Source organism: Athene cunicularia (assembly GCF_003259725.1).
Source record: "Athene cunicularia isolate RWA chromosome 1 unlocalized genomic scaffold, athCun1 chr1_part2, whole genome shotgun sequence".
NCBI classification, from domain to species: domain Eukaryota; kingdom Metazoa; phylum Chordata; class Aves; order Strigiformes; family Strigidae; genus Athene; species Athene cunicularia.
Genome location: NW_020799092.1, coordinates 3,539,635 through 3,564,569, shown reverse-complemented (window position 1 = coordinate 3,564,569; position 24,935 = coordinate 3,539,635). Strand labels below are relative to the sequence as shown.

General features: G+C 41.1%; 1 protein-coding gene across 3 annotated transcripts in view; it reads left to right on the top strand.

Moving 5' to 3' along the window:
* TCF20 (transcription factor 20) overlaps positions 1–24,935 on the top strand; it is a 117,112-nt gene that overhangs the window by 62,694 nt on the left and 29,483 nt on the right. For all 3 annotated transcript variants that reach the window (XM_026868568.1, XM_026868567.1, XM_026868566.1), the window contains exon 2: positions 7,855–13,491. In XM_026868568.1, the coding sequence (XP_026724369.1) occupies positions 7,891–13,491 (5,601 nt within the window). In that variant the 5' untranslated portion in view covers positions 7,855–7,890. The remainder of the gene's footprint in view (positions 1–7,854; positions 13,492–24,935) is intronic.

Genomic DNA, 24,935 nt, shown 5'->3' with positions numbered 1-24,935 from the left:
GGAATACAATGACTTAATTGTATGGACTGTATTGAACAGAAAACAGATGTGTATTACAGGTAATATTAAATATGACCTAAGTGTTTATCTTAACAGCTTGTCATAATTTGAAGAGATAGTGCATTTAAGACTTTAAAGGCAGGGGCCACTATGTAGGATGAACAAATTACTAAAGTTAATTAAAACCAGTTTGTTAGAAACTTTTTTTTTACTGCTGTATAGTTCTGAGTATTTTTGTTAGTGGATTAATTTCCGCAATAAAATTGCGAGCTTGGACAGATAAAACCTGGCAACCCTGATCACACTTTTCTGCTTTTCTCTTGCAATTAATAATTGACTTTTCTTTTTCACCGTCTTCAATTTTGTAACTGAAAGGTGAAGGTTTGGTGAGTGTTGTGAGGCCTTTGCTGAACCTCCTGTCTCACATGTCTGAGCAGGTGATCCAGGAGCTGTCCTTGAAATGGTTGCTCAGATTTTGCTGCATTGCCAAAGCAGACTCGATGTTTGACTGTTTGGAGACATTGGAGATATGGACACAGGTGAAATTTACAATGTGAGTTTCGGAGGACTAGTGAACTGGGTTAGGATGTGCAGTCAGCTGGTACACAGCTTTGAAGAAAGAAACAAGTTGCTGGGGGTTCAGTATTATTTTCATTTTGATGGTTGGAAGAGCTGTTTCACTGTTGTGTAAAGATGAAGAGCCTTTTAAATATGAACTTCTGATTTCAAGTGCACTTCAGTAGCCATGCCACTTAAGCAGTTCCTGCTGTGTCCATTTTGCTGGTACAGATGTTTGTGTAACGATACAGTGAACGGATCTGTTGGTTCAGAAACGGCATTTCTCCCTCACAGAATTGTTTCTCAACTCTATCTGTTCCCTGATCTGGCTTGCTGTGTGAATGGCTGTGTTAGCACTGTGGAGGAGGCTGGACCTCTTAAACCAGTGCATAGGGGACTGACTCTAGATGTGAAACTAAAATTCTTGTTTAAATCTTTGACATAAACCGGAATCTGACTGATTTGCATAAGTTTTTACTAAAATATCTGTTAAAAATTTAGATGTGTACCTTTTAGCAATGTGTTGGTGGATTTTTAAAAGCCATTTGAGTACATCTGTGCTATCAATTGAGACCCAATGACATAATAATAATATAATGAGATATATAAAATGACTTAAAATTCTGCTGAACTTTGATCATTAGTTATATTTCTAGAAATACATGTTTTCGTAGCACCACAACTTTAATGCCAGCTTACAACAAAATTTTGTTCTTTCCTCATGTTTAAGAATACTAATTTAACAATACACTCAAACTGAAGAGCTAAACTGAAGAAGGTATTTTAGTTCTGTTCTCGCAGAAGCCTTGTAGACACAAAAAAATCTAGTTGGGTATTTTTACTTTGATGTTATCCAAATGTTTTTTGAAAACAATTTCAGAAAAAATATTTTGGGAGTGGGGGAAGAAATCAGCAGTCGCATGGAAAATTCTGATTATTTTTTGTTGTTTGTTTATATGATGCCTTTTATTACAGCAGTTGAATACTCCTAATATATCTGTTCATGTCTCCCCTGCGAGATAAGACTATGTAATGACTCAGGCTTAGTAAAATTTTCTGTGGTCAGGGAAATACTTGAAATAAGAAGTGAGTGTAGATTTTTATCTAGCAGAGTAATCCCCCAAGCATTCCCCTCAACTGACAGAGCTCACTGTGTTCCTTCTGCCAGGCTCATCTGTTCTTCACCCATTCTGTGAGAACCATTTCCTTAATTGTTTGGATTTAAGCTCATACATACTGACTTTATAAAAAGCTGTTATAGATTTTGATGAAGAAGGCATCATGTCTCTGTGAGATGATGGAAACTAATTACAATCCAATTGGCCAAGCTTTAACTCATTTGAGGAACCTTTTGATGAAGTTTTTCATTGGGCAAGACAAATTTTTTTGTCAAGACCAGTGTTAGCATTGATTTGCAAGACACATTGCTAATACATATTATGAGGCACGTAAGCGTGCGTGACAACTGCATGTGGATGTTTTTAAGACGTGATTTTTTTAGAATGGAAAATTCAGTTTTCAGTAACACAGTATTCTGGTTTTAACTTCAAATTTTATATACTTTCCAAAATACTTTATCTATTTCAGTTTATCTACTTCAGCAGGTTCTGGGACTCTTGGTGAAAAATGTATACTGTTGAAACTTTGGGTGCTGTAGTAAGGCTTCTTTGATGGAATAAATTACGACAGCTTCGTGAGAGCCAGATTTGACTGCAGTTTTCTCTAGAAGCACAGTGATGAGTAAGACAATATCAGAGTTTCCTATGTCTTAGATCATTCTGTTAATTTGTAGTATGCAAAAGTAGTGTTTAGTAGAGCAGGATCTGAAACGGCTTTATAGACAGGTATGAAGAAAATCTCTTAGCAGTTCAGAGTAACCACAACTTTTAGAAAGAAGTGAGCAGTGAGTATTACTGCTTGGACAAACTAGTGACCTTTTGCAGTGCTGGCTATCGTTTACTTCCATATCACACCTAAGGTTGAAAATTACAACTGGTTTTCCTTTTCATTTAGAAAAGCATCAAATGTCGAAGAAATAAGATCTGTTACTTTGTTAAATGCAGTCTTAGGTTTGATCCTTAAGTTCGTGTACTTGTGGCATAGCTGATTTGCCTTCTCTTAAAAGCAGGTGATGTTTCTCCAAACCTAAACCAACATCAGGCTATTCCCAGCCATTGCTCAGGTGTACAAGTAATAACTGTGAACCTGCAGAAATGAGGGTTAGCAACTTGACCGTGACAATGGAAATGATATGAAATACATGGAAATAATTTTTCCTGTACTTAAGGCTTAATTCAGACCCTGGGGATTGTTTACTTACAAATTGTGCCACAGAGTTGCTCATACTCAAGTTCTGGCTTGGTGGGGTTTGGTTTTTTTGGTTGTGGGAGTGCTTTGCTACTTAAAGATACAGTGAGTAAGGATAAAAATAGTAATTTCTGAATTTTGTATGGGTTATGACTAGAAGTGTCTATGGAGATATGTGTGTATCTGTTATTTTCAGAGCATTTAGAAAATAAGTCTATTTTAATCAGAAGCCTGGACACTAAAAACCTCTCTTCTTCATGGATATTTTTTGACTATGGAAAATGCTATCTTACTGTTTGTCACCTGTCTGTAACTACATTTTCTTTCCTGATAAGCACACTAGGAAATGAGAGGTCCTTGACAGATCACTGAAAATATATTGCATTTGACTGCTGCCTGAGACTTCTCTGCACAGATGGGTCACAGTAGTCAACCCAAATCTAAAGAAAATTTAATGAAGCAGAAAGACCTCACTTACATCCTACAGAATTAAGTGGTGCTGGTTTTGTTAATTCTTTATAGGCTATCATTAAGAATGAAGCGTATCTCAACAGTGTTTTGGGTTTTAGCTCATGTGTTTTGTGCTGTCTGTCTGTAGTGATGCGCTACTATGCTGGCATCAGCATTATGTGGGAAGATCTGGGCAGCTGTCCTGTGTTTGTCCAATCTTTGATAATTGGGACTAAAAAGTTTTAAAGATTTATATGGTTTTAAAAAACCTAGCACAGTATGTTGCAGAAGAACATTTCACACAGTAATCTTGGTGTGGGAGTACTGATGAACCTTGCTAATCAGCAGTGGTTGGGGGCAGTCTCATATACATGCAGGAACTGTTGGTGAAAGATGCTTACATGCTGTTGACTACCATTTGGTAATTTTGTTCACAGTAGGATTACAATGCAGTAGCTCCATATTTTGAGCAACTATGTTAACAAAGTTCTACAAGACTGTTTGGGACGATTAAACAAGAAACCAAATCTGCATTGATGTGCTTAAAAACACGTTTACATGAAGGAGGTAGGTTGAGCGACTGAAATAATTTCAGGTGTTTCACAAGTCTGAGATATGGGTAAGAGGACCTACTGCTTCTCTCTAGTCATGACTTACATGCAGTGATTTCGTAAGTGTGGCTGTTTATCAGCCACACAAGCTTGTAATATGCTTCCTATGTTCCTACCAGGTTGAAGACTGATTTTGATTACTAGGCTATTGGGGGAGAAACAGATGTGTTGGAGCAGAGTGAAACTGCTTAGGCTATTGAATATAGTCTGTAGTCTCTAGATGGCTTTGCTTAGATGGCTCTACAGCTACAGACTGTAAATACTTGAGGAGAATCATGAAGCGTCATTGAGAGAGCTGGATGCACATGTAGTGAGAGTGTAGGTGTGATGCTGGAGTAGTGAAAGCTGTGCCAGAATCTTACCTTCTCCTTGAATAAGTGGGGAACGCTTTGGATGTTTTTGTTGTGTGTGGTGGAAAATACTGTAAACGTGTGTAATTTGTGGCTATTAATGGAGCGCTGTTTTGGAAGTGGGACTTTGCCCCTCCTGCTGGGGGCGGGATTATGGATGTGTACCACCATGATGGAGTTTTATATGATTGTGTTGTAGTCTCTGGTTGGCAGCTGGTGTATCATTCTCTTGAGTTGCTGCATGTGGAGGAGTATGTACCAGCTGAAAACATTTTCTTTAAAGGCTTCCAGTAAGAATTTGATAAAATCTATTTTTTTCCTATGGATCTAAGTAGAATTTGAAAACCTCATCTGTCTGAATGTATTTTATTAACAAGGCTTGCCTGTGGAATTATTCTCGGTGGTTTTGCTGAGAAGCATCTAAGCACTTTACAGTGCTGTTATTATTAATAAAGATTATTACAATAGTAATAGTCCTGTATTTATAGTGCATTAATGACAAGAAATGTATTATGTGTCTTATCAATGATGTAATGGATTAAAGCACCTCCTATCTTTTCTTACTCCTGTAAATTTTTTTTTTTTTTTTTTTTTGGTCTGCTATTCTACCAGTTGTGTTACTCAGGCTCCTCTTGAGATATTCAAAGCAAGTGTTGTTCTGTAGGAGATGTGAAAACAGAAGGCATTTGCTTAGAAAACCGGTAATTTAAGTCCTCTTGATGAAAACTTATTTATTTGTCAGGGTAAAATCCAAGATTTAAAAAAAATAATAAATTGAAGGAGAAAAACATGGTCTTCCTGTTCTGAGTTGGCATATGTATCTTCTGGACTAAATAAATATTACATGATTGCATGACGTTATAGAGGACAGGAATTTGTGCCTCAGGTTGACCTTTACTGTATCTCTATTCCTAAAGGTATTTTACAGCATCTTGAGCTGTTTCTGTTCCGTTATGTAATTAAAATGATTGTTTGTTAATAGCGAGGAAGTCTTAAGAATGTTACCTAACATTGTTAATGTATGTTAGCAGTTTCCAAGCCTTTGTTAGTAGTATTATAGAAGAATGAATATCATCAGTGATGAAAGTTTTTGTATGATGTAATGCAAAAAAGGCTTTCTGAGACCTTGTTCAGACTATGCAAAGTAAGCTTTATTAAACTCATATTTAAAAATAATTCTGAGATTCTGTGAGAGACTGAGCCTGTGATGAGGATGGAAATGTTGCTTTCATGGAAGAGGAGGCAAAACATGTGACTTTCAGGGCGTGCACACAGTCTCCATAGCACATGAATGTTGCTGATTGCAGAGCCCCAAACTGCTTATCTAGAGAAGCTGCTTTCTAACATCTGCTGATTACAGTAGATGTTCTCTTACCTTTAGTTTGATGACTTCCTTCTATATCTATGTATGTTTTCTTTCCTGCTTTTAATTATTTTGTCTCATTTTTTACCTTAACTGCAAGTCGTACAAAAAGAGAGAAAGAAGCTTGTATTAGGTATTCCAATTTTGAGGGCATGAGCTTCAAACTGATAACATCAAAGGGGATAATTCAGAGAAAGGACAGTTTTTATCCATAAGAAGCCTAAACTGGACAGATTGGTGTGGTGTGACATTCATAGAAGTGTTATTCATGTTATACATACATGTATACATATGTTATACATACATTATAGTCTCTTAAAATGCTAAAGTGGAAGCTTATGAGAACAGCAGGCATCTTACAGTATGACACTTAAAATACTAGAGTATAAGATTAAAACAGCAGTGAAGTTGACTTTCTGGAAGAGGAGAGACAGAATTTGAAGTATTAACAATTTGAAGGTTCTGATTCTAGTAAATGTTTCAGTAACATTCTTGTGGATATCAAGCTGCATGAACCAACAGAAAGATGCCTTTGAGTTAGCAGAGAGGGATTGTGGAGACATGTATTTCAGTAGGGTGGTTTTGTGTGTGTTCTGTAGCCTGGATGGACAAACAGTAGAAACCCAGATATAACCAGGGTGCCTTTCTGAAAGACCCTAATGGCAGAGTTAGAGCCTGCTGTATATAACGTACATATTAATTAAAAAATAAAAAAATCTTGAGAGGCAGATGGGAAAAGAGCATGATGCCAGACATCATCTGCATCTCCTCTTTTGTTTTCTTGGGACTCTCCGTTGATCTTCTACTTGAACAAAGCTTTGAAGTACAAAAATAAACTTTAATTCTGAGTGGGTTCAGTTGAATGTGGCAAGCACAAAACATGGCTAAATGAGAAAACCTAATGCAGGCAAGTCTTCCAGGAAGTTTCCGATCTGAGGAGTCAGGTTTCTGTTTCCTGGAGAAGTGTGAGCATTGTCTTAACATTTACTTAAAGGAAGGAGTCTCTCCAGGTGGCTTTATCCAGTTTGTTTTCAGGAAGAGAAAAGCACAAGGTGTTTCAGAAATGAAGTGCTTTTGTCATCTATTTATTGATTTTATTTATTGAAATATTTAGGAAGACAGTGTATATATGTATACTAGTTCATTACCATACTTTTCTTAATGTGTCGAGTGATGTGTCAGACTTTTTACACAGGAACTAGCCAGCATCCCCATATAATTTTGCAGCTACGGTCCAGTCCTTGAGGATGAGTCATGATTCCACACACTGAATAACAGATTGAAGTACATAGGCGAGCCTTCCTGAAGTCCATTTACTTAGGAGTTGATGATGTAAATGTAGATGATCATACATGGTATTCCAAAATATATATTCTGGCTGGCAGATGTTTTCAGTTAAGTTTCAGTCAAGGTAATTTAAAAGTCCTACAGGGTGAAGTTCTAGACCCTTTTCCTCAAGTAGTATGGACTTGTTCTGGCTTTCCATCTTTTAAAAAGAAGCAGATAGGGTGGGGAAAATACCACGTGGTCTTGCTGTGTTGGTTTCCACCTAGCAGTCACTGGAGCAGTCAGGAACAAAGCCTCAAGCAGATGTCTTTGAGCATGCTGGTGCCAGTTCTTCCATGGGTTCCCATAGATCCTTTTCATTGGAGTATCTTGGTTTCAGCTTTGGTCAGTTGTATCTTGGATGTTTTCTAATAGAGATATTTGCCAGAGTGAAATGCAGGCTTTGGATATCATTCCTACAGTGGATCAAAGTGTGGCTTGAGAGTGGTGCAGGGTTCTTGTTGCATCTTTAAACATGGTAGCAGAATAGTTGATTGCTACCAGTATTAGCCATAGAGAACAGCTGGAGGGTGAGGATTGTTCTCCTTTGCCTTGCAAAACATTGTTGGAAATTTTTTTTCTTCAGGGGCTCATAAACAGGTCCAGTTAGTAAATGAGCGTGGGGAAATATTGATGCTGAAAATGCAGTCCAGCTGGTAGTAGGCTACCAACTTGTATTTTCTTGGAAGTGAGTGATTCCTCTTACTTCCACTACCTAAAAGGTTGAAAAGTTGCCAGGAGAGATACATGTTGATGTATCAGAAAGTAGGAGACAAAGACTAAGCTTTAATTGCTATCAAAACAGTGAAATTGAGCAGTAGTATAGGTGTGACTGGGAGATGTGGATGCTATACCTTTTTTTTTCCTCTTTCTTTTTCTCCCCTTTTAGGAGGGCTTTTGAGCTGTCGCTCTGCTGCTGAACAGCATGCAGTCCTTTCGGGAGCAAAGTAGTTACCACGGAAACCAGCAGAGCTACCCGCAGGAAGTGCACGGTTCATCCAGACTGGAAGAGTTCAGCCCCCGCCAGCAGGCCCAGATGTTCCAGAGCTTTGGAGGAGGTACTGGTGGTGGACGTCGTGGAGCAACAGGAGCCTCTACAGCAATGCCTGGTGAGAGCTCTGGCCATCAGAGCTACCAAGGTTTCAGAAAAGAAGCAGGAGAGTTTTACTATATGGCTGCCAACAAAGATCCGGTGGCATCAGGAGGGCAGCAGCCACCTCAGCGCAGGCCTTCTGGACCAGTACAGAGCTATGGGCCCCCACAAGGGAGTAGCTTTGGGAGTCAGTATGGGAGTGAGGGACATGTGGGCCAGTTTCAAACACAGCACTCGGCCCTTGGGGGTGTATCCCACTATCAACAGGATTATCCTGGTCCTTTTTCTCCAGGGAGTGCCCAGTATCAGCAGCAGGCTTCTAGCCAGCAGCAGCAGGTGCAGCAGCTGAGACAGCAGATCTATCAGTCTCATCAGCCTTTACCCCAGGCGTCCAGCCAGTCTGCTTCTAGCACCTCACACTTGCAGCCAATGCAGCGTCCATCCACCCTGCCTTCCTCTGCTTCTGGGTACCAGTTACGAGTGGGTCAGTTCAGCCAACACTATCAGCCACCTTCGTCATCCTCCTCCTCTTTCCCTTCCCCGCAGCGTTTTGGCCAGTCAGGACAGAATTATGATGGAAGCTACAGCGTGAATTCAGGGTCGCAGTATGAAGGCCATGCTGTGGGTTCCAATGCACAGGCATATGGGACCCAGTCAAACTACAGCTTTCAGACTCAACCGATGAAAGGCTTTGAGCAGTCTAAGCTGCCCCAAAGCGGGCAGCAGGGGCAGCAGCAACAGCACCCACCTCAGCATGTAATGCAGTATTCAAATGCTGCCACCAAGCTCTCTCTTCAAAGTCAAGTGGGACAGTACAGTCAGACTGAAGTTCCTGTAAGGTCCCCGATGCAGTTCCACCAAAACTTCAGTCCAATCTCTAATCCATCTCCTGCTGCATCTGTGGTTCAGTCTCCAAGCTGCAGCTCTACCCCTTCTCCACTCATGCCAGGTGGAGAAAATCTCCAGTGTGGGCAAGGCAACATGTCCATGGGTTCTAGAAACCGAATCCTGCAGATGATGCCTCAGCTTAGTCCTACACCATCTATGATGCCAAGCCCTAATGCTCATGCAGGGGGATTCAAGGGATTTGGGCTGGAAGGACTGCAGGAAAAAAGGCTCACAGATCCAGGGCTGAGCAGCTTGAGTGCTCTAAGTTCTCAAGTGGCCAATCTGCCCAACACAGTGCAGCACATGTTGCTCTCGGATGCCCTGGCACCTCAGAAAAAAAGTTCCAAAAGGTCCTCCTCTTCAAAGAAGGCTGACAGCTGCACCAACTCAGAAGGCTCCTCCCAGGCAGAGGAGCAACTTAAGTCTCCCCTGGCAGAGTCCCTTGATGGTGGTTGTTCTAGTAGTTCAGAGGATCATGGGGAAAGGGTGAGACAGCTAAGTGGCCAGAGCACCAGCTCAGACACCACTTACAAAGGGGGTAACTTAGAGAGATCGAACTCCTCACCAGCACAAGGCTCTCAGAATGAGCCATCAAAACTCAGTAGCAGCCCTGCAGCTAGGGAGGATGTGGCCTCCCCTGATGGGAAGGAAGCGGTAGCGGCTGTGGAAAATGCCCCAAAAGTGAATGAAAAGGCAGTTGGGGTGATTGTCTCCCGGGAAGCCATGGCAGGAAGAGTAGAAAAGTCAGGTGGACAAGATAAACCTACACAGGATGATGCTTCCACAGCCACGCAGGCACCAGCTAGTGCTAGTGGAGCAAAAGAAGCTGGGCATGCAGGGACACAGCCAGAAACTCAAGGAGGAAGTAAAGGGAGCAAAAGTGGCGATAACACTAACCATAATGGAGATGGGAACAGCCAGCCTGGTCATGCAGTTGTTGGGCCAAATTTTCCTGCAAGAACAGAACCGTCCAAATCTCCTGGCAGTTTAAGATACAGTTACAAGGATAATATAGCAGCCGGTATACAGAGAAATATTGGTGGCTTTCCACAGTATCCTTCTGGTCAAGAAAAGGGTGATTTTCCAGGGCACAGTGAGCGCAAAGGCCGGAATGAGAAGTTTCCTAGCCTCCTACAGGAGGTCTTACAGGGGTACCACCATCATCCAGACAGAAGGTATTCTAGGAACGCACAAGAGCATTCTGGAATGGCTGGAAGTTTGGAAGGAGCCATGAGGCCCAATATCTTAATTAGTCAAACCAATGAATTGACCAATAGAGGCCTCTTAAATAAAAGCATGGGGTCTCTCCTAGAAGGCCCTCACTGGGGTCCCTGGGATAGGAAGTCTAGCAGTGCAGCTCCTGACATGAAGCAGATAAATCTAGCTGATTACCCTATGGCTAGAAAGTTTGATGTAGAGTCTCAGTCTTCTGCCCATGAAGGGGGAGCACTCTCAGAGAGGAGATCAGTGATCTGTGACATATCTCCATTAAGGCAACTTGTCAGAGATCCTGGCCCTCACCCAATGGGGCACATGGGTCCGGAGGCCAGAAGTGGAAGGAGTGAACGTCTTGCCCCTGGCTTGAGCCAGTCAGTAATACTCCCTGGTGGTTTAGTATCCATGGAAACAAAGATGAAAGCTCACAGTGGGCAAATAAAAGAAGAAGATTTTGAACAGTCAAAGAGCTCAGCTAGTCTCAATAATAAAAAAACAGGAGACCATTGTCATCCTGCTGGCATCAAGCATGAATCTTTCCGAGGCAATGCTAGCCCTGGAGCTGCCGTCTCTGATGCTGCTCCAGACTACATTCCCCAGCAGGACAGCAGATCGACGCAAATGAGACGAGTACCTGGCAGAACTGGAAGCAGCAGGGGTAAATCACCTTCTCAATTTCAGGATCTTGCTGATAAGCTGAAAATGTCACCAGGCAGAAGCAGAGGCCCAGGGACAGATCTGCATCACATGAACCCACACATGACACTATCTGAAAGAGTTAACAGGGGGTCGTTGCATTCTGCTTACCCTCAGAATTCAGAAGGCCCATCTTTGGCTTCACCATATCACACAAATGCTAGGCCTCATGCTTTCGGTGACCCTAACCAGAGTTTAAATTCCCAGTATCATTACAAGAGACAGATATACCAGCAACAGCAAGAAGAATACAAAGATTGGGCAAGCAGCACTGCTCAGGGTGTGATTGCTGCAGCTCAGCACAGGCAGGAAGGAGCGAGGAAGAGCCCAAGACAACAGCAGTTTCTGGAAAGAGTAAGGAGTCCCTTAAAAAATGACAAGGATGGAATGATGTACCTTCAGGGTAGCTCTTACCATGATACTGGAAGCCAGGAGTCTGGGCGCTGTGTTATGGGGAGTGACAGTGCTCAGAGCAAATGCACTGAGCTGAAACATGGCAACCAGAAGTTGCAGCATCATGATTCTGGTTGGGACCTCTCTCGGCAAACTTCTCCTGCCAAAAGCAGTGGCCCTCTCGGAGCAGCCAACCAAAAAAGATTTTGCCCTCAAGAAAGTGATGGGCATCGACGAGAGGAATCTTCAGATTTGCCCAAGCCTAGTAATGCCATGCTCAGGCTCCCTGGCCAGGAAGACCAGTCTCCTCAAAATCCATTAATTATGAGGAGGCGAGTCCGTTCTTTCATCTCGCCTATCCCTACCAAAAGACAGCCACAGGATATGAAGAACAGTGGCAGTGAAGATAAAGGGCGATTGATGACTTCAGCAAAAGAAGGAGCTGATAAAACGTACAACTCCTATGCCCATTCATCTCAAAGCCAAGATGTTGGCAAATCAGTTGCAAAGGGAGATTCCTTCAAGGACCTGCCAAGTCCTGATAATAGGAATTGCCCTGCTGTTTCCCTCACAAGCCCGGCTAAGACCAAAATATTGCCCCCAAGAAAGGGGCGAGGATTAAAACTGGAAGCTATTGTTCAAAAAATTACATCTCCCAATATTAGGAGAAGTGTTTCTACCAACAGTGCTGAAACTGGTGCAGATACTGTCACTCTTGATGACATCCTGTCCCTTAAGAGTGGACCTGAAGGAGGAAGTGTGTCTGGACATGGACCAGAGGCTGAGAAGAGAAAAGGAGACATGTCAGATCAAGTGGGGCCAGTAAGCCAGGATACAACTGGTGAAATAACTCTTCCAAGATCTTCAGAAGAGTGGCAAAGCAATGAGGATGATAAAACCAAGAAAGAGGTCCCTGAAACTGCCAGCATTGGTAAAGAAGGAGTGGGATCCAGTACAGCACCACCACCTTCTCAGAAGTCAAGTGGTCAGGGAAGGTCTGATGGATCTGTTAGCGGAGCTGGAACTCTGACCTTTTCTGACTCAAAAACAATTTCCCCTTCCAGTGTGTTTACTTCTGAACCAAATCCAAAGTCTGAGGAAAAAGATGGAGATGTGACAAACATTTCACCCAAGCCAGATGGTTTCCCTCCAAAGGGGTATTTTCCCTCTGGAAAGAAAAAGGGGAGGCCAATTGGGAGTGTGAACAAGCAGAAGAAGCAGCAGCAGCAGCAGCAGCAACAGCAGCAACTCCCACCACCCCCACCACCCCCACCAGTACCTGCACAGTCTTCAGAAGGGGTAGGTGGTGGTGAGCCAAAGCCGAAAAGGCAAAGGAGGGAGAGGCGAAAACCTGCAACACAGCCACGGAAGCGGAAGCCAAGACGAGCTGCTCCCATTGTGGAACCTCAAGAACCAGAGATCAAGCTTAAATATGCTACCCAGTCTGTAGATAAAACTGACTCCAAGAATAAGTCCTTTTTCCCTTATATTCATGTGGTAAACAAGTGTGAATTAGGCGCTGTGTGCACAATCATTAATGCAGAGGAAGAAGAGCAGAACAAATTAGTGAGGGGTCGTAAAGGACAGAGGTCTTCAACACCCCCTCCTAGCAATGCGGAGAGCAAAGTGCTGCCCACCTCAACTTTCATGCTGCAGGGCCCTGTAGTAACAGAGTCTTCTGTCTTAGGGCATCTGGTTTGCTGCCTGTGTGGCAAATGGGCCAGCTATCGTAACATGGGTGACCTCTTTGGTCCTTTCTACCCCCAGGATTACGCAGCCACCTTGCCCAAGAACCCGCCTCCAAAGAGGGCCACAGAAATGCAGAGCAAGGTCAAGGTACGGCACAAAAGTGCTTCTAATGGTTCCAAGACAGATACGGAAGAGGAGGAGGAACAGCAACAACAGAAGGAACAAAGAAGCCTAGCTGCTCATCCCCGCTTTAAGAGGCGGCACCGCTCTGAGGACTGTAGTGGAGCCTCTCGGTCACTTTCAAGGGGAGCTTCTTGTAAAAAAGCAACCACTGATGGTGGCAGTGGTGGTGAAAAGACTCCTTTGGACTCAAAACCCTCTATGCCCACTTCAGAAGGTGGCACTGAGCTGGAGTTACAAATTCCTGAACTACCTCTTGACAGCAATGAATTTTGGGTCCATGAGGGTTGTATTCTCTGGGCCAATGGGATCTACCTGGTCTGTGGCAGGCTCTATGGGCTGCAGGAAGCTGTGGAGATTGCAAGAGAGATGGTGAGTACCTAACCTTACTGTACAAAATTATTTGTTTTCATTTGCAGTATGTATACCATTTGGAATACCATTTTTCCTTGCTCTTCTCTCATGTCTTAAGCAATCATCTTTCATCATAAATAAATCTCTAGCGATGTCCTTTTGATGGCCTCGTTTAGGTCTCTGCTGTACCTGATCAGACAGATTTTTCAGGCAGCAAAAAGCTGGGTGCTCATTACCTGCTAAAAGTTTTGGATGTCCAAAGGCTTTCTCACGACTACAGTGATCTTTTTTTCTCCTACTTATTCTATCCTGTTAGATACTTAATATACTCTAGGGCTCTTCTTAGAGTCATACAGTGAAAGGACAAGTGGCAGCAGACACAAATTGCACCAAAGAAAATTCCAATTCAGTATTAGGCAAAAAAATATACAGTGAGAGTGGTGAAACATTAGATTGAGGGGCCACAATGTAGAAGCTGTGGAATGTCTCTTCTTGGGGATGCACAAATGTAACTGGGAAAGGCCCTAAGCAACCCACTTTACCTCTGAAGTTATCTTCAGAGTTGGCTCTGCTTTCAGCAGGGGTCTCTTCCAACCAAAGTTGTTAATGTGACTGCACTGCATATTATACAACTGTAGGAGAATTTGCGGTCCTTACTGTCATAGTTCAAGCCCAGAGGGCAACTGAGCACCAGGAAGCTGTTTGCTCACTCCTTCCCCCTCAGGGATAGAGAGGACAAAATAAAAGGCCTGGGATGGAGATAAGGACAAGAAGGGATAACTCACCAATTACAGTCATGGGCAAAAGGCAGACTCTATTGGGAAAGAAAAAGAATGTCAATTTAATTTGACCACTGTGACTGCTAATATACCAGTCAAACAGAGTAGGAACGCCTTCCCTTCTCAGCTTTGCTCCCAGTTTCTCTGCTTCTTCCCCCACAGTGGTGCAGGGGATGGGGTTGTGGTCAGTTCATCACCTCAGGGGGAGGAGGACTTACTCCTCTCCTGTTCCAGTGTGGGGTCCCTCTCACAGGAAGCCGTCGTCCATGAATTTTCATTGACACGTGTCATGGATTGCAGCTCTTGATAAACTGCTTCAGCACAGGTTCCTGTCTTGGGTGCAGTCCTCCCAGCAACAGACTGCTCCAGCGTGGGCTTCCCTGAGAGTCCTGGCCTTCCTTAGGCTCAGACACCTGCTTTGGTGTGGGGTCCCTCATGGGCTGCAGGTGGGCATCTGCTCCACTGGTGACCCGCATGGGTTGCGGGGACACAGCCTGCCCTCTCACCACAGGCTGCGGGGGGGGTCTCTGCTCTGGAACGCCTTCCCCCCTCTGCTTTCCTCAACTTAGTGTTTTGCACAGGTATTTCCCTCACAACTCCTCTTCCCAGGTTCCCCTTCTTAAATATGTTATCACAGAGGCATATCACATTCCTGATTGGCTCTGCCTCGGCCAGAGGGAGGCCCTGCTCAGAGCTGGGGGAAGCTTTGAGAAGCTTCTTACAGGAGCCACTGTTGTGGCTCCTTCCCCTGCTACCAAACACCCCCCCCCTTCCTCACACAAACTGAACACACTTACAAAATAAGGTGGATAGAGGAAAATTGCATAGAGGTCTGTAAGCTTCAAATGAAATGTGGATGGGTTTAGTACAGATGAATTCAATACAAATTATACCACAAATCATACAGATACTTGACTTTCTCTAAAGTGCGAGTATACAATGAATGAGAAGAAACACATAAAATTAAAGGAGGGATAAAGGGGGAACTTTATTCACAACCACCTGGTTGTGGATGGAGACGCTAGCTATTCTTGATTTTCTGTGATGGAAGCTGACACTTTAAAATCACAGTTACATGTCTCTCTTTGCCATCATCAGTATGCTGCATCCCTTTATTTATGGCTACCTTTTGCATTATGCTTTCTGTCCTGGACTAGACCATGGAAAAGGCACTAGACCACTTTTTCTTGTTGCCTTCAGATTCTTCCTTTTCTAAACAACATTCAGATCCAGTTTTCATCTTCACTCTGTATTGTTATGTACAGTGTGCTTAATTCCTCCCCATGAACTTTTTTCTTCAGGTTTGATTCCTGGCTTGTTCTGCATTTTCAGTCACTGTTCTTTGACAGTAATTACATGCTTCTTTGCCCTAACTTGATTTGGCCTGCATTCTTGTTTCTAGCCTCTCATTAAACAACGTCAGTTAATTTCATTTGGTTTTCATCGAGCCATGCCTGCATGCTTGTTCTGATGCAACTGCTGAATTTTCTTATCTCTGATAATTGCAAGGTTTCTTTCAGGATCACCACTGTTTGGATTCTGCTCGCAATGTGGCTGTACTTTCATATGTCTTGTTGTTCACCAGTATTTTGAATTTGGATCACTCCAGCTGGATTTTCCCTTTTTCTTGTTTTTAGGGTGTGTCTTTCATTTATGATCCTTGTTCTCCCAGTAGCAAATGTCTTCTCTGCAAGTTCTTGAACCATTTGAGTTTTGCTCCAGCAATCCATTTTTGTGTTCATGTACCTATAAAGGGGGTATGCCCAACAGAAATGTGCTATGCTGATAGGCTCTAATCAAACTTGATAAGTAGTAGCCTGTTATCCACAACATTTTTATATGGGTTTTGCCTGTTGACATCTAATTCTTTCTCTGCATGGGATCTTTTATGACTTTCTGACTGATTACACTCGGAACTACCCTTTATCTCTTTCTTCAAACTATTATGATCATCTCCTTGTCACAAATATAATTTTTTTTCCCCTCCTCTTCTTAACCCTTTCATCTGCCTCTGTGGCACCGTATCAGAACATCTCCTTATCTCCCTTGAACCTTGTGTCCTTTCTCTCTTTTTCCTTTAATCACTTCCTCAACCCCTAGCTTTTCTTTTCCCTCCCAGTACCTGTAGACATGAGTGTTTCCCATTTGGGGGGTGCTTTTTTTGTGTTGGGTTTGTTGGGGTTTTTTAAAGTGTACAAAATGCCTGTGGTCTCTCTTGCCTTTTCAACTACCTCTTAATTTTCCTTTCCCATTTTTCATCTCAAAATTCTTTGAATGCATTGTTTGGGGCTTTTGTCCTCCACTGCAGCTTCGATTGTGCTCTACTACAATTGTAATCGGTGTTTACAGTTTCCTGGCTAAGCTTCAGATCCAGTACTTGATTTTCCTTTCCCTGTCAGCTACATTTGTCACTATCAGCTGTGCTGCTCTTGGAATGTTGTTCCACCTTTGTTTCCTATCTGTGTCCTCTTTTGATTACCTCCTTTCTTTCCATGGTTCTTTGCAGACGCTGTTGTTCATTACTCCCAGATTTCTTTGTGGGGTTTGCTGAAGTTCTGTTTATGCTTTCCTTCCCTTTATCATGGAATACCATGCCTTTGGGGGTAATTTTTGGTAACCTGGTTGCTTTTTTCCAGACTTGTAGAGCTTCCTTTTTTTGCTCCAGATTCATGTTCTTCTGCCATGAACTTAAAAATTGTTCTTGAATTCATTGTGAGTTCTCAGATTCTCACTTCAAAATGTGCCTTTTGCTTAATCCTTAATCCATCGTCTGCGATTTTGTCCTGATTTTCCTGTCACTCAGATTTGCAATCTCATTAGATTTTAAAGTTATTTCTACCTAATCCTTCCTATTTAAGGCTGTAAGAAATGCTGCTTACTTTCTGTGTCTGCAAAGTAATATGTTGCCTTTCAGTGCTCTCCACTGTTCTGTCTGGGTCAGGTTTTAATCTAGTTATAAGACTCCAAATTTTCAGAGGCAGGGACCATTTTCTTGTGTATGCTTTGTTTTGTTATGCCTTATTCAAACACAGTAACAGGTGTCCTAGCTGAATGCTGAGCTCTTCTGTGTTACATCCATAAGAGTAATCCATCCTTCTCTTCTGCCTCTGTCACAAATAATGGAATAGATTTTCTCCTAGCATTATCCTTTTCCTTAACCTTTTTATCCTATTATAGCAAACTGTGGTGCTGTATTCTTCTATGGAAGCAGTGTATCTTTCCCTCTTCAGTTAGGAGAGGTTTACATGCAACACAAAGATGCAGTCAGGGTATTCAGAGGTGTACCTGCCAGAAGCCATCCCCAGGCAGTGGAAAGGCTCCGTATGAACTAGATTTTTTTGCCCCGCTGCCTGAGGATAGCCTTCTGGCTCAGACAGCTGATTTCTTATTCTTGTTGCGTGTGCTTTTTCTTTACCTCTTCCTTGCTTTGCAAGTGCATTTTCTTTTTGTTCCCTCTGACATGCAGTTCATCAGTGTTAGTGCCCTGGAAAAGCAGATGTGCAAAATGTGTTGCTGCTTGCTAACAGGAGAGAGTAGACAGATGTGTGCACAAGCATACAGGAGTCTAGGTTTTAGATTTGGTCTAGGGTAAGTAAAGTCATTAGTTTATGGCATATGAAGGGTCATGAGCCTGGAAGTGAATAATTAATGTATGTAATGTATTTGGTGTAAATGAAATACTGCCATAATTAAAAATCTATGTAAACTGTTTATAATACCCACAAAGGGCAAATGCACACCAAATTTAAACTGAATTCATACCATTGAGTTGAAATATTTTCTTTAGGGATCTGACTGTTGCTTATCAGCATCCTAGTATAGAACTAAGAAACTTCTGGTCAAAGGCCATAAACCATCAAAACTGTAATGTAGAAGTAGTGGCATAAGTAACCCATCCTGCATTTCTTCTTACACAAACTCACCTGTTTTTTCTCATATGGAAGCTTATTACAGACTTTTTTCCCCCCCTAAACACTTCTGTTTCATGTTTTCCTTCTAGAATTGGAAAGGAATTTGAAGCATTTTCTTGCTATGTTAAGTTTTCTGTTTCTTGCATGAATAAACATCTGTGTCTTACTGCAGTTTTTTTGAGAACAACCCCATAGTCAAATCTCAAGGAAGGCTTAGAATGTAGGTGGGGTCGCTGAAAGATCAACTTGTGCCAGATGCTGCAGAAGAATTTGAGATGAGAAGGTATTCTCATAAAAAGGTTTATCAAACTGTGATGTGACTTTCCTGAGCTTTGAGCTTTCCTTAAAGTTTGATTTCACTCTAGACCAAAAATGGTGTGAATGTATTCTCTTCTAAGCGGCAGTCCAGCTGGTTTCCAAAGTGCTGCCTTTCTCAAAGGTAAAAAGATGTTCCTCTTACTCTGGATGCTCTGGAAGGCTGCTTGGTTCTGAGAAGGTGAATACCTTATCAGATTAATTGGGCTGCTTCAGATGCAGAATGGCTTAATCTTTCTCCTTATTTTGAGGTTCAAATTGGATACCCCAGTGGGTGGACCTACCTGCCAATTAGTTTGTCTTTCTCTCTTAAACTGTTTGTTAAACCGTAGTAAGGGGTGTTAACTGGCCTTCTTGCAGTTAGAGATTTGTGTTTCCAAGGCTAATGAAATCTTGAACTGGATAAATGCAGTCTCTCTAGTGCTGGATGATCCTGTTGCCTATAAAATGCTTTCTTTTGAATATTGAAGGTGGCCAGACACCAGGTTTAGGTAAAGCAGATTATAAATGATTTGGGTAAGATCTTTGTCTTATGATACTAAGAATCTTACAGCAGGTATTCCTGCAGCACCTTTGAAAATATATTCATAGTCTTCCTCTGGAAATTTTTTTGGTGTCTCTTCTTAGGCCTGTCAACCATTTCTTTGCATTTATAGATTTGGAAAACTAACAGCTGCATGCAGTTTGCTATAAATACCTTTAAGAAAACGGTTTCCTGTCTTGTTTATCTTCTCATTGTTTTCCTATTCATGAGAAACTCATTTTCATGCAACATGAAATCTTGGTTACCTTTGAAACTGGCAAAATTATGGAGTCACTTTGGTGGTTGTCAGTAGATTTAAACAATTGATAAGTCTTTATTCTCAGTATTAAAATTTAAGAAGCTATAAGTGAAGAGAAGAACAATGCCGAGAACAGTGTTTGAGTTGAGTTGCAGAATCCAAGAAGATAGTTCCACCATTGTTTTCTAAAAAACTGTTCACTAGGAGGTGATATGCTGTTTTGTGGAAACTTTTTTATAAAACACCTTTTTTCCAAGACACAGGTTCAGGCTGAGCACAGGTATTACTTTTGGGGTTTTTTTTGGTTTGGTGTCCGTTGTCTGTTGCACCGCTCTACCCCCAGAGTCAGAATTGACATTGCTTGAAGGCAAATGTAGCTTTTGTTTCTGCTGAGGGTGCTCTGCATAAGGAAAACTTGTTTATCCAACTCTTTCAAAGATCTCTTTTAAAAGATCTAAAGAATTTAATGCTTTTCTCATCAAACTGCTTCATTCCCACCTTGAGTAATCTTTTAATCCCTCACACATGGGAAGAAGTCCTTCAAACCTGTTTCCTATGCTGCTGCTTGTTGAAAGAATCATCTTGGGTTTCAGTCAGAATAACTTCAGAGTAACAAGCAATGAAGGATAAAATCTGTCCATGATCTAAGTATAATGGAAGGAGATTCTGGGCTTTCTCTCACCAGTCTGGAATTTTGTCTGTCCAACTCTCATGGATTATCTTTCAAACCCTAGTTGTTTACCTAAAGAGGAGAAATCTACCTGCTTTAGGACTAATAACAAAGCTGTTCAGAAAGTCAGACTGACTTTAGAGAAGGTTCTTTAAAACCACATATGGGCTCACAGAAGTTCAAAACCTATTTTTTTTTTTTTTTTTTTTTTTTTTTTTCAAATTGATACTTAAATACTTGAATTTTTCATTACTGTTGGGCAGTGGCAACTTTCTGACTCATGTTGAGTGTGCCTTTGTAGGGCTAGTGGTAGGTTTACATATGCTGTCCAGATTTCAGAGAACTGGTTTCACACAGAAAAGTTGTTCTTGACCGTTTAAGACTCCTGACAGTTGATCTCCCACAGTATCTTATCTATGGAAATCTGTACCACAGAGGAAATAAGGATTGCCTACCTGTAATATTTTGTTTACTCTGTTGCTTTCACAGAACCATTTTCTTTTACCATTCTGGACCCTAGCTGTAAATTGGGTAAAGAAAGGTGCCTAGAGAGATCACTAGGAATTAAGCTACTTATATTCTCAAATTTGGGAAATCAAAGCCTAACAAAAATGCTCCCACACTCTGTAAGTAATTGCTTTTAAAAGGTTTCTAACTGGCTAATCAAATGCCTGAGCTAGGGAATCAGTATGAACTGAGAAAATTGTGGAAGGTTAGCTACTTCTGGGAAAACAAAGCAAAACTGTTTCTAGCTGCAGAAACCTGAGTAGTATATTACCATAAGCTAAAGATGCCAGTTTATTCTGGATGTCTCATTTGGCACAGGTGTGCTTTATCCCTAAGCCAGGCTGGGAGTGAGTTGCAGTCAAGAGGGGTGATCCTACTTTATCCTCTGCAAGCTGCTTGCTCCTCTTGTTTCCCTTGTGCTAGATCTACCAACTGTGTGTTTTGCACAGTGGGTTGATTTCTACCTAGCTAATCCATCAGAAAACTATCTTGGAGTGGGGGATCTTTGTGCCAGGTCAGCCGTTTGAATCCGCTTACTTTCTGAACCATGTTTGCTGCATCTGACAGGGAGGGCCTTTTCCACTGATAATTATAACCATTAGATCAAGTTAGCTGTAATACAAAATTGTGCCTGGGTGATACCACCACTTGAAAGTGGTTTAGGCCTGCAGTGCTACTGCTGCTAAGTATTGGGTGATGAATGCTGACCTTTTATTCATTATCCTTTTTAGAGGAGAAAAAAGTGCTGAACCTGACATTTTTGTTTGGTTTTTGTTTTTTTTTTTTTTTTTTTTTTTTTTTTTTTTTTTTTCTTCTTGAAAAAGCCCCTCAAGTCAAGTTCTGCATCAGGTCAAGGTTCAGATGAAATAATAATCTGCTGCTTCAAAGACCACATGCCTGACAAACACAGGAAGGAAAACCTGTTTCTTAGACCTGGGTCTGTAATGGTAGGGAGAAATTTCCAGAGTAGGAAGAAATAGTATCAGAGCTTGTTAATTTTTCACTGTGGGGAAAGGGAAACAACTCCAAAACCTGCCTGTTAGCAGGTATATTGAGAACGTTGTGCTTATTTTTATCTCTGGCAACAGCTTTTAGTATGCTTTAACCCTGCAAGTGAAGAGTGCCATAGAATCTTGAGGCATCTTCTACAGTTAAAGTGATTGAGTTCTTGGTTTTCGTTGATGGACTGTGTTCAAACATCTGATTGTCTGAGCTGGAAATGTACTCGCTCTTTCTTGAAGACAGTCCTTAGTACAATTAGTTTAACATTCGTTTACATTCCTTGGGAAATGGCAGCATCTTTAATATTCTTCCGCAGCATTTCAAATATAAGGAAGCATGAAATTTTGGGTGGAGAAGAAATTCTGAAAGACAAGCTGAATAATGAACTTCAGATTCAGTTTTCTCAGAAAGGCATTGCCATCTGCTGTGCTACTGAAACTCTCTGTGCTGTCATGACTCCTGGTCTGTAAGATTGTGCTGCCACAGAGATGAGAACCTGGTAGGAGCCCCTGTTGTATCTCATTTCATTGCCTTCCTCTAGTAAGGACCTAGAAGTGTGAATGATGGGTGCTACAGCACTTCATAGTTTACAGCAGCTCTGTGTATTGGTATCACAAGCCTCAAATGCTGAAGAGGTGAGTAGACAGAATCTACATCTCCATTTCCTGATGCATGTATTTCAATATCTTGAGTCATTGGAAGCCATTAATTACATTTGTGAAATGAAGCTGCCTTTCCTTGACTTTTGTTGTGAGTAGAAATCAGGTAAAGCTGGTGTGGTGTATTGGTGATCATGGATTGTAGTTGTCAGGAAGTACAGTTTAGTTAAGTTCTCAAACATAACGAGATTGGGAAAAGAGGAAAGACTTCTCCAATTTCGACCTTTTGTATGGAGGCAGAGAGAAGATTAATGGTAGGCATGGAAGTAATTTCTGTGCATCTTTACTAGCAGACTCCTTTGCCATTAGTTTATGCCAAAGTATGGGCATTATGAGTGTGTTTGCATGTGGTTTTATATTTTACTGTTTGTCTAGCATGTGGGGTGAGGAAAGTGGAAAATAGATTTACTGACAATAGAGCATTGGGAAAGAATAGGATGCTTAATCACTTATATTAGCTGAAGCCAGGAGCACTGGAAACTAGTATTTAAAAAGGAGATTGCTCATTCCATAGTTCCGGCCTTTCTATAAAGCATCAGAGATCCTTGAAATCCATGTAGAATTTTTGTTTAAAAATGCATTTAAGTAACTTTAATTTTGAAGAACCTCTTTCAAATGTGAATGGAGCCTTCTCTGTGCAGGAGATCTCTAAAGAAAGCTTGAGAGCTTTTTGTCTGGCTATCCACAAGCTCATACAGTGTTTTGTAAGATTTAAGTTGCCTTTTAATGTAGAGATGCCAAACTGTTGCTAAATTCTCAATAGTGAGTGAATACAATCCATTTATCTGTTATTTTAGCTTGGATCTTTTTAAAGCTGTGCTGGCAAAAAGGTTGTTAAGATTCCCCAAAATTGGAGAGGGAGATTGGGCTGTGTTTTGTTTTGTTAATTTAAACTGAACTAACTTTTTTAACTAAGACTAATTCCAGATGGTAGTCAGTTGAATTGTATCCCCTTTACTTCATTAGAAGAATGCTACTAGTAAGTGTTGAAGGATATTCAAGAACTGAAGTTCAGAATTTTATTCTGCTCCACTCATCTGTTTAAAATGGCCTATATTTGATTACAACTAGGAGAAAATGCAAACCTTAAAAAAAAATACATTCCCCGGTTTTAAAAAATTTGTTTCTTATTAATCTTTCTTTGCTTGTTCAGTTTGATAAGAGGTTAATTTCTGGAGGTAAGAATTCATGATTTTGTATATAATACTGTATGGTTTATTGGAATTATATTCTATCTTTTGTAAGACCTTTTAAATAAAAAAACAATTTCTCTGGTTTATTTTTAAAATAAACATTTCCCTGAATCCTTTGATCACAAAATAAGCAAAATTAATACTTCGGCTATACTAATGTTTTACTATTCACAATAAAAGAAAGCTTTTCAAACCCTGCTGTGCAAACCAAGTTCATAAAAAGATATATAAGCATAGTGCTTTGTGCACTAACCACTCTGGGGTAGGAATGGTGCGTGTAAAACTGAGGCGCTTACTGATGGTGATGTGAGGGGTTTTTTTAAAATACAATACAGAAGGTAGTTTGAAGCTTTTTTTTCTTTTCAAAAGTAAATTTTCATCTATCTGCCCATTATAAACCTAGTTATATAACCCCAATATCTTTTTAATTAGAGAAATATGTTCTGAAAGAGATTAATTTCCCTAGATTTAGAAAGATGAGTAAAAATAAAATTGAAGTATGATGAGTATTCATGTAATTTTAGAAACTACAGCAAAATTAAAACTCATTTTTTTGCCTTCTTACTTTGTAGAGACAAGAATTGGAGAAGCGAGGTTCTGTCTGTGCTTCATGCTTTACCTGATGTTATGGAAGAAGCTAGGAACAGAGTTTGGGTTCCCTGATTCTTAAAAACCATCCTTTTCACCTAATCTAGACTATGCTACTCTTAAACTATTATGCTCTAGCTAGTGTTTCTTTCTTGACGGAGGAAATATTTTTCAAACAGTTTCATGCATTTAGCTTGACTGTGTGAAGTATAGAGGATAGTCTTCAAGGATAGACCACTTTTTTCCAAAGTTATTAATGAACCTTCATTGTTACAGACTGGATCTCAGCCAGCTGCTTAGTGATTAAAGTTTAATTGCATGATGATTAGTTTTCATTAGGAAGCAATTAGCATTTAACAGCAGTCTTGGATTGCAAAAGCTATGGGTGAGCATAAGTGGCTTGAGCCATGTTGAGAAGGTATGTAGCTGGAGATGTGACTACAAAGTTGTTTGGGGAATATAGGGACGGGAATTCTGATGTTAGTTGACCTCAACAGCTCATTCCTACTATAGCATTGAGCCAGGAGGGGAGATAGGAGCAGGAAATGCAGCATGGCCAAAACAGCACATGGACATGCTTATGTATTAGTCCTCATGTAGGGAGTTTCCAAAAATAATTGTCTTCCTCAAAAGGGCCATTTGAAATTCCAAGTTGCTCTCACAGTAATGCTGGTTTTGATAGTCTTATCGCCTTACTTGCCACAATAAAAACTTTTTTAGAATCCCCCCCTGAACTTGATGAAATTCTCATTTTTACTATGACAGCATCCTTAATTTCTTTGTGTCATGGTGGGGTAAATTAGAGGAAAGATGAGTGCAGGGCAAGGGCTGGGGGAAGTGAAATAGATGAGTTAGTAAGTGGAATAAGATGAGGGTAGGGAGAGATAGGAATACAGCAAAAGATGAAGGCTCCTTTTCTGTTAAAGGTACAAAAGAATAAAGAGTGTCCCTTTTAAACCACTTCTACTCCACTGAGGAGTCTGTTGTGAAGATGAATTATGGTGGTAATATCTACGCTAAGTTAGGGCTGTTAGAAGCCATTCTTCTCTTCCCCCC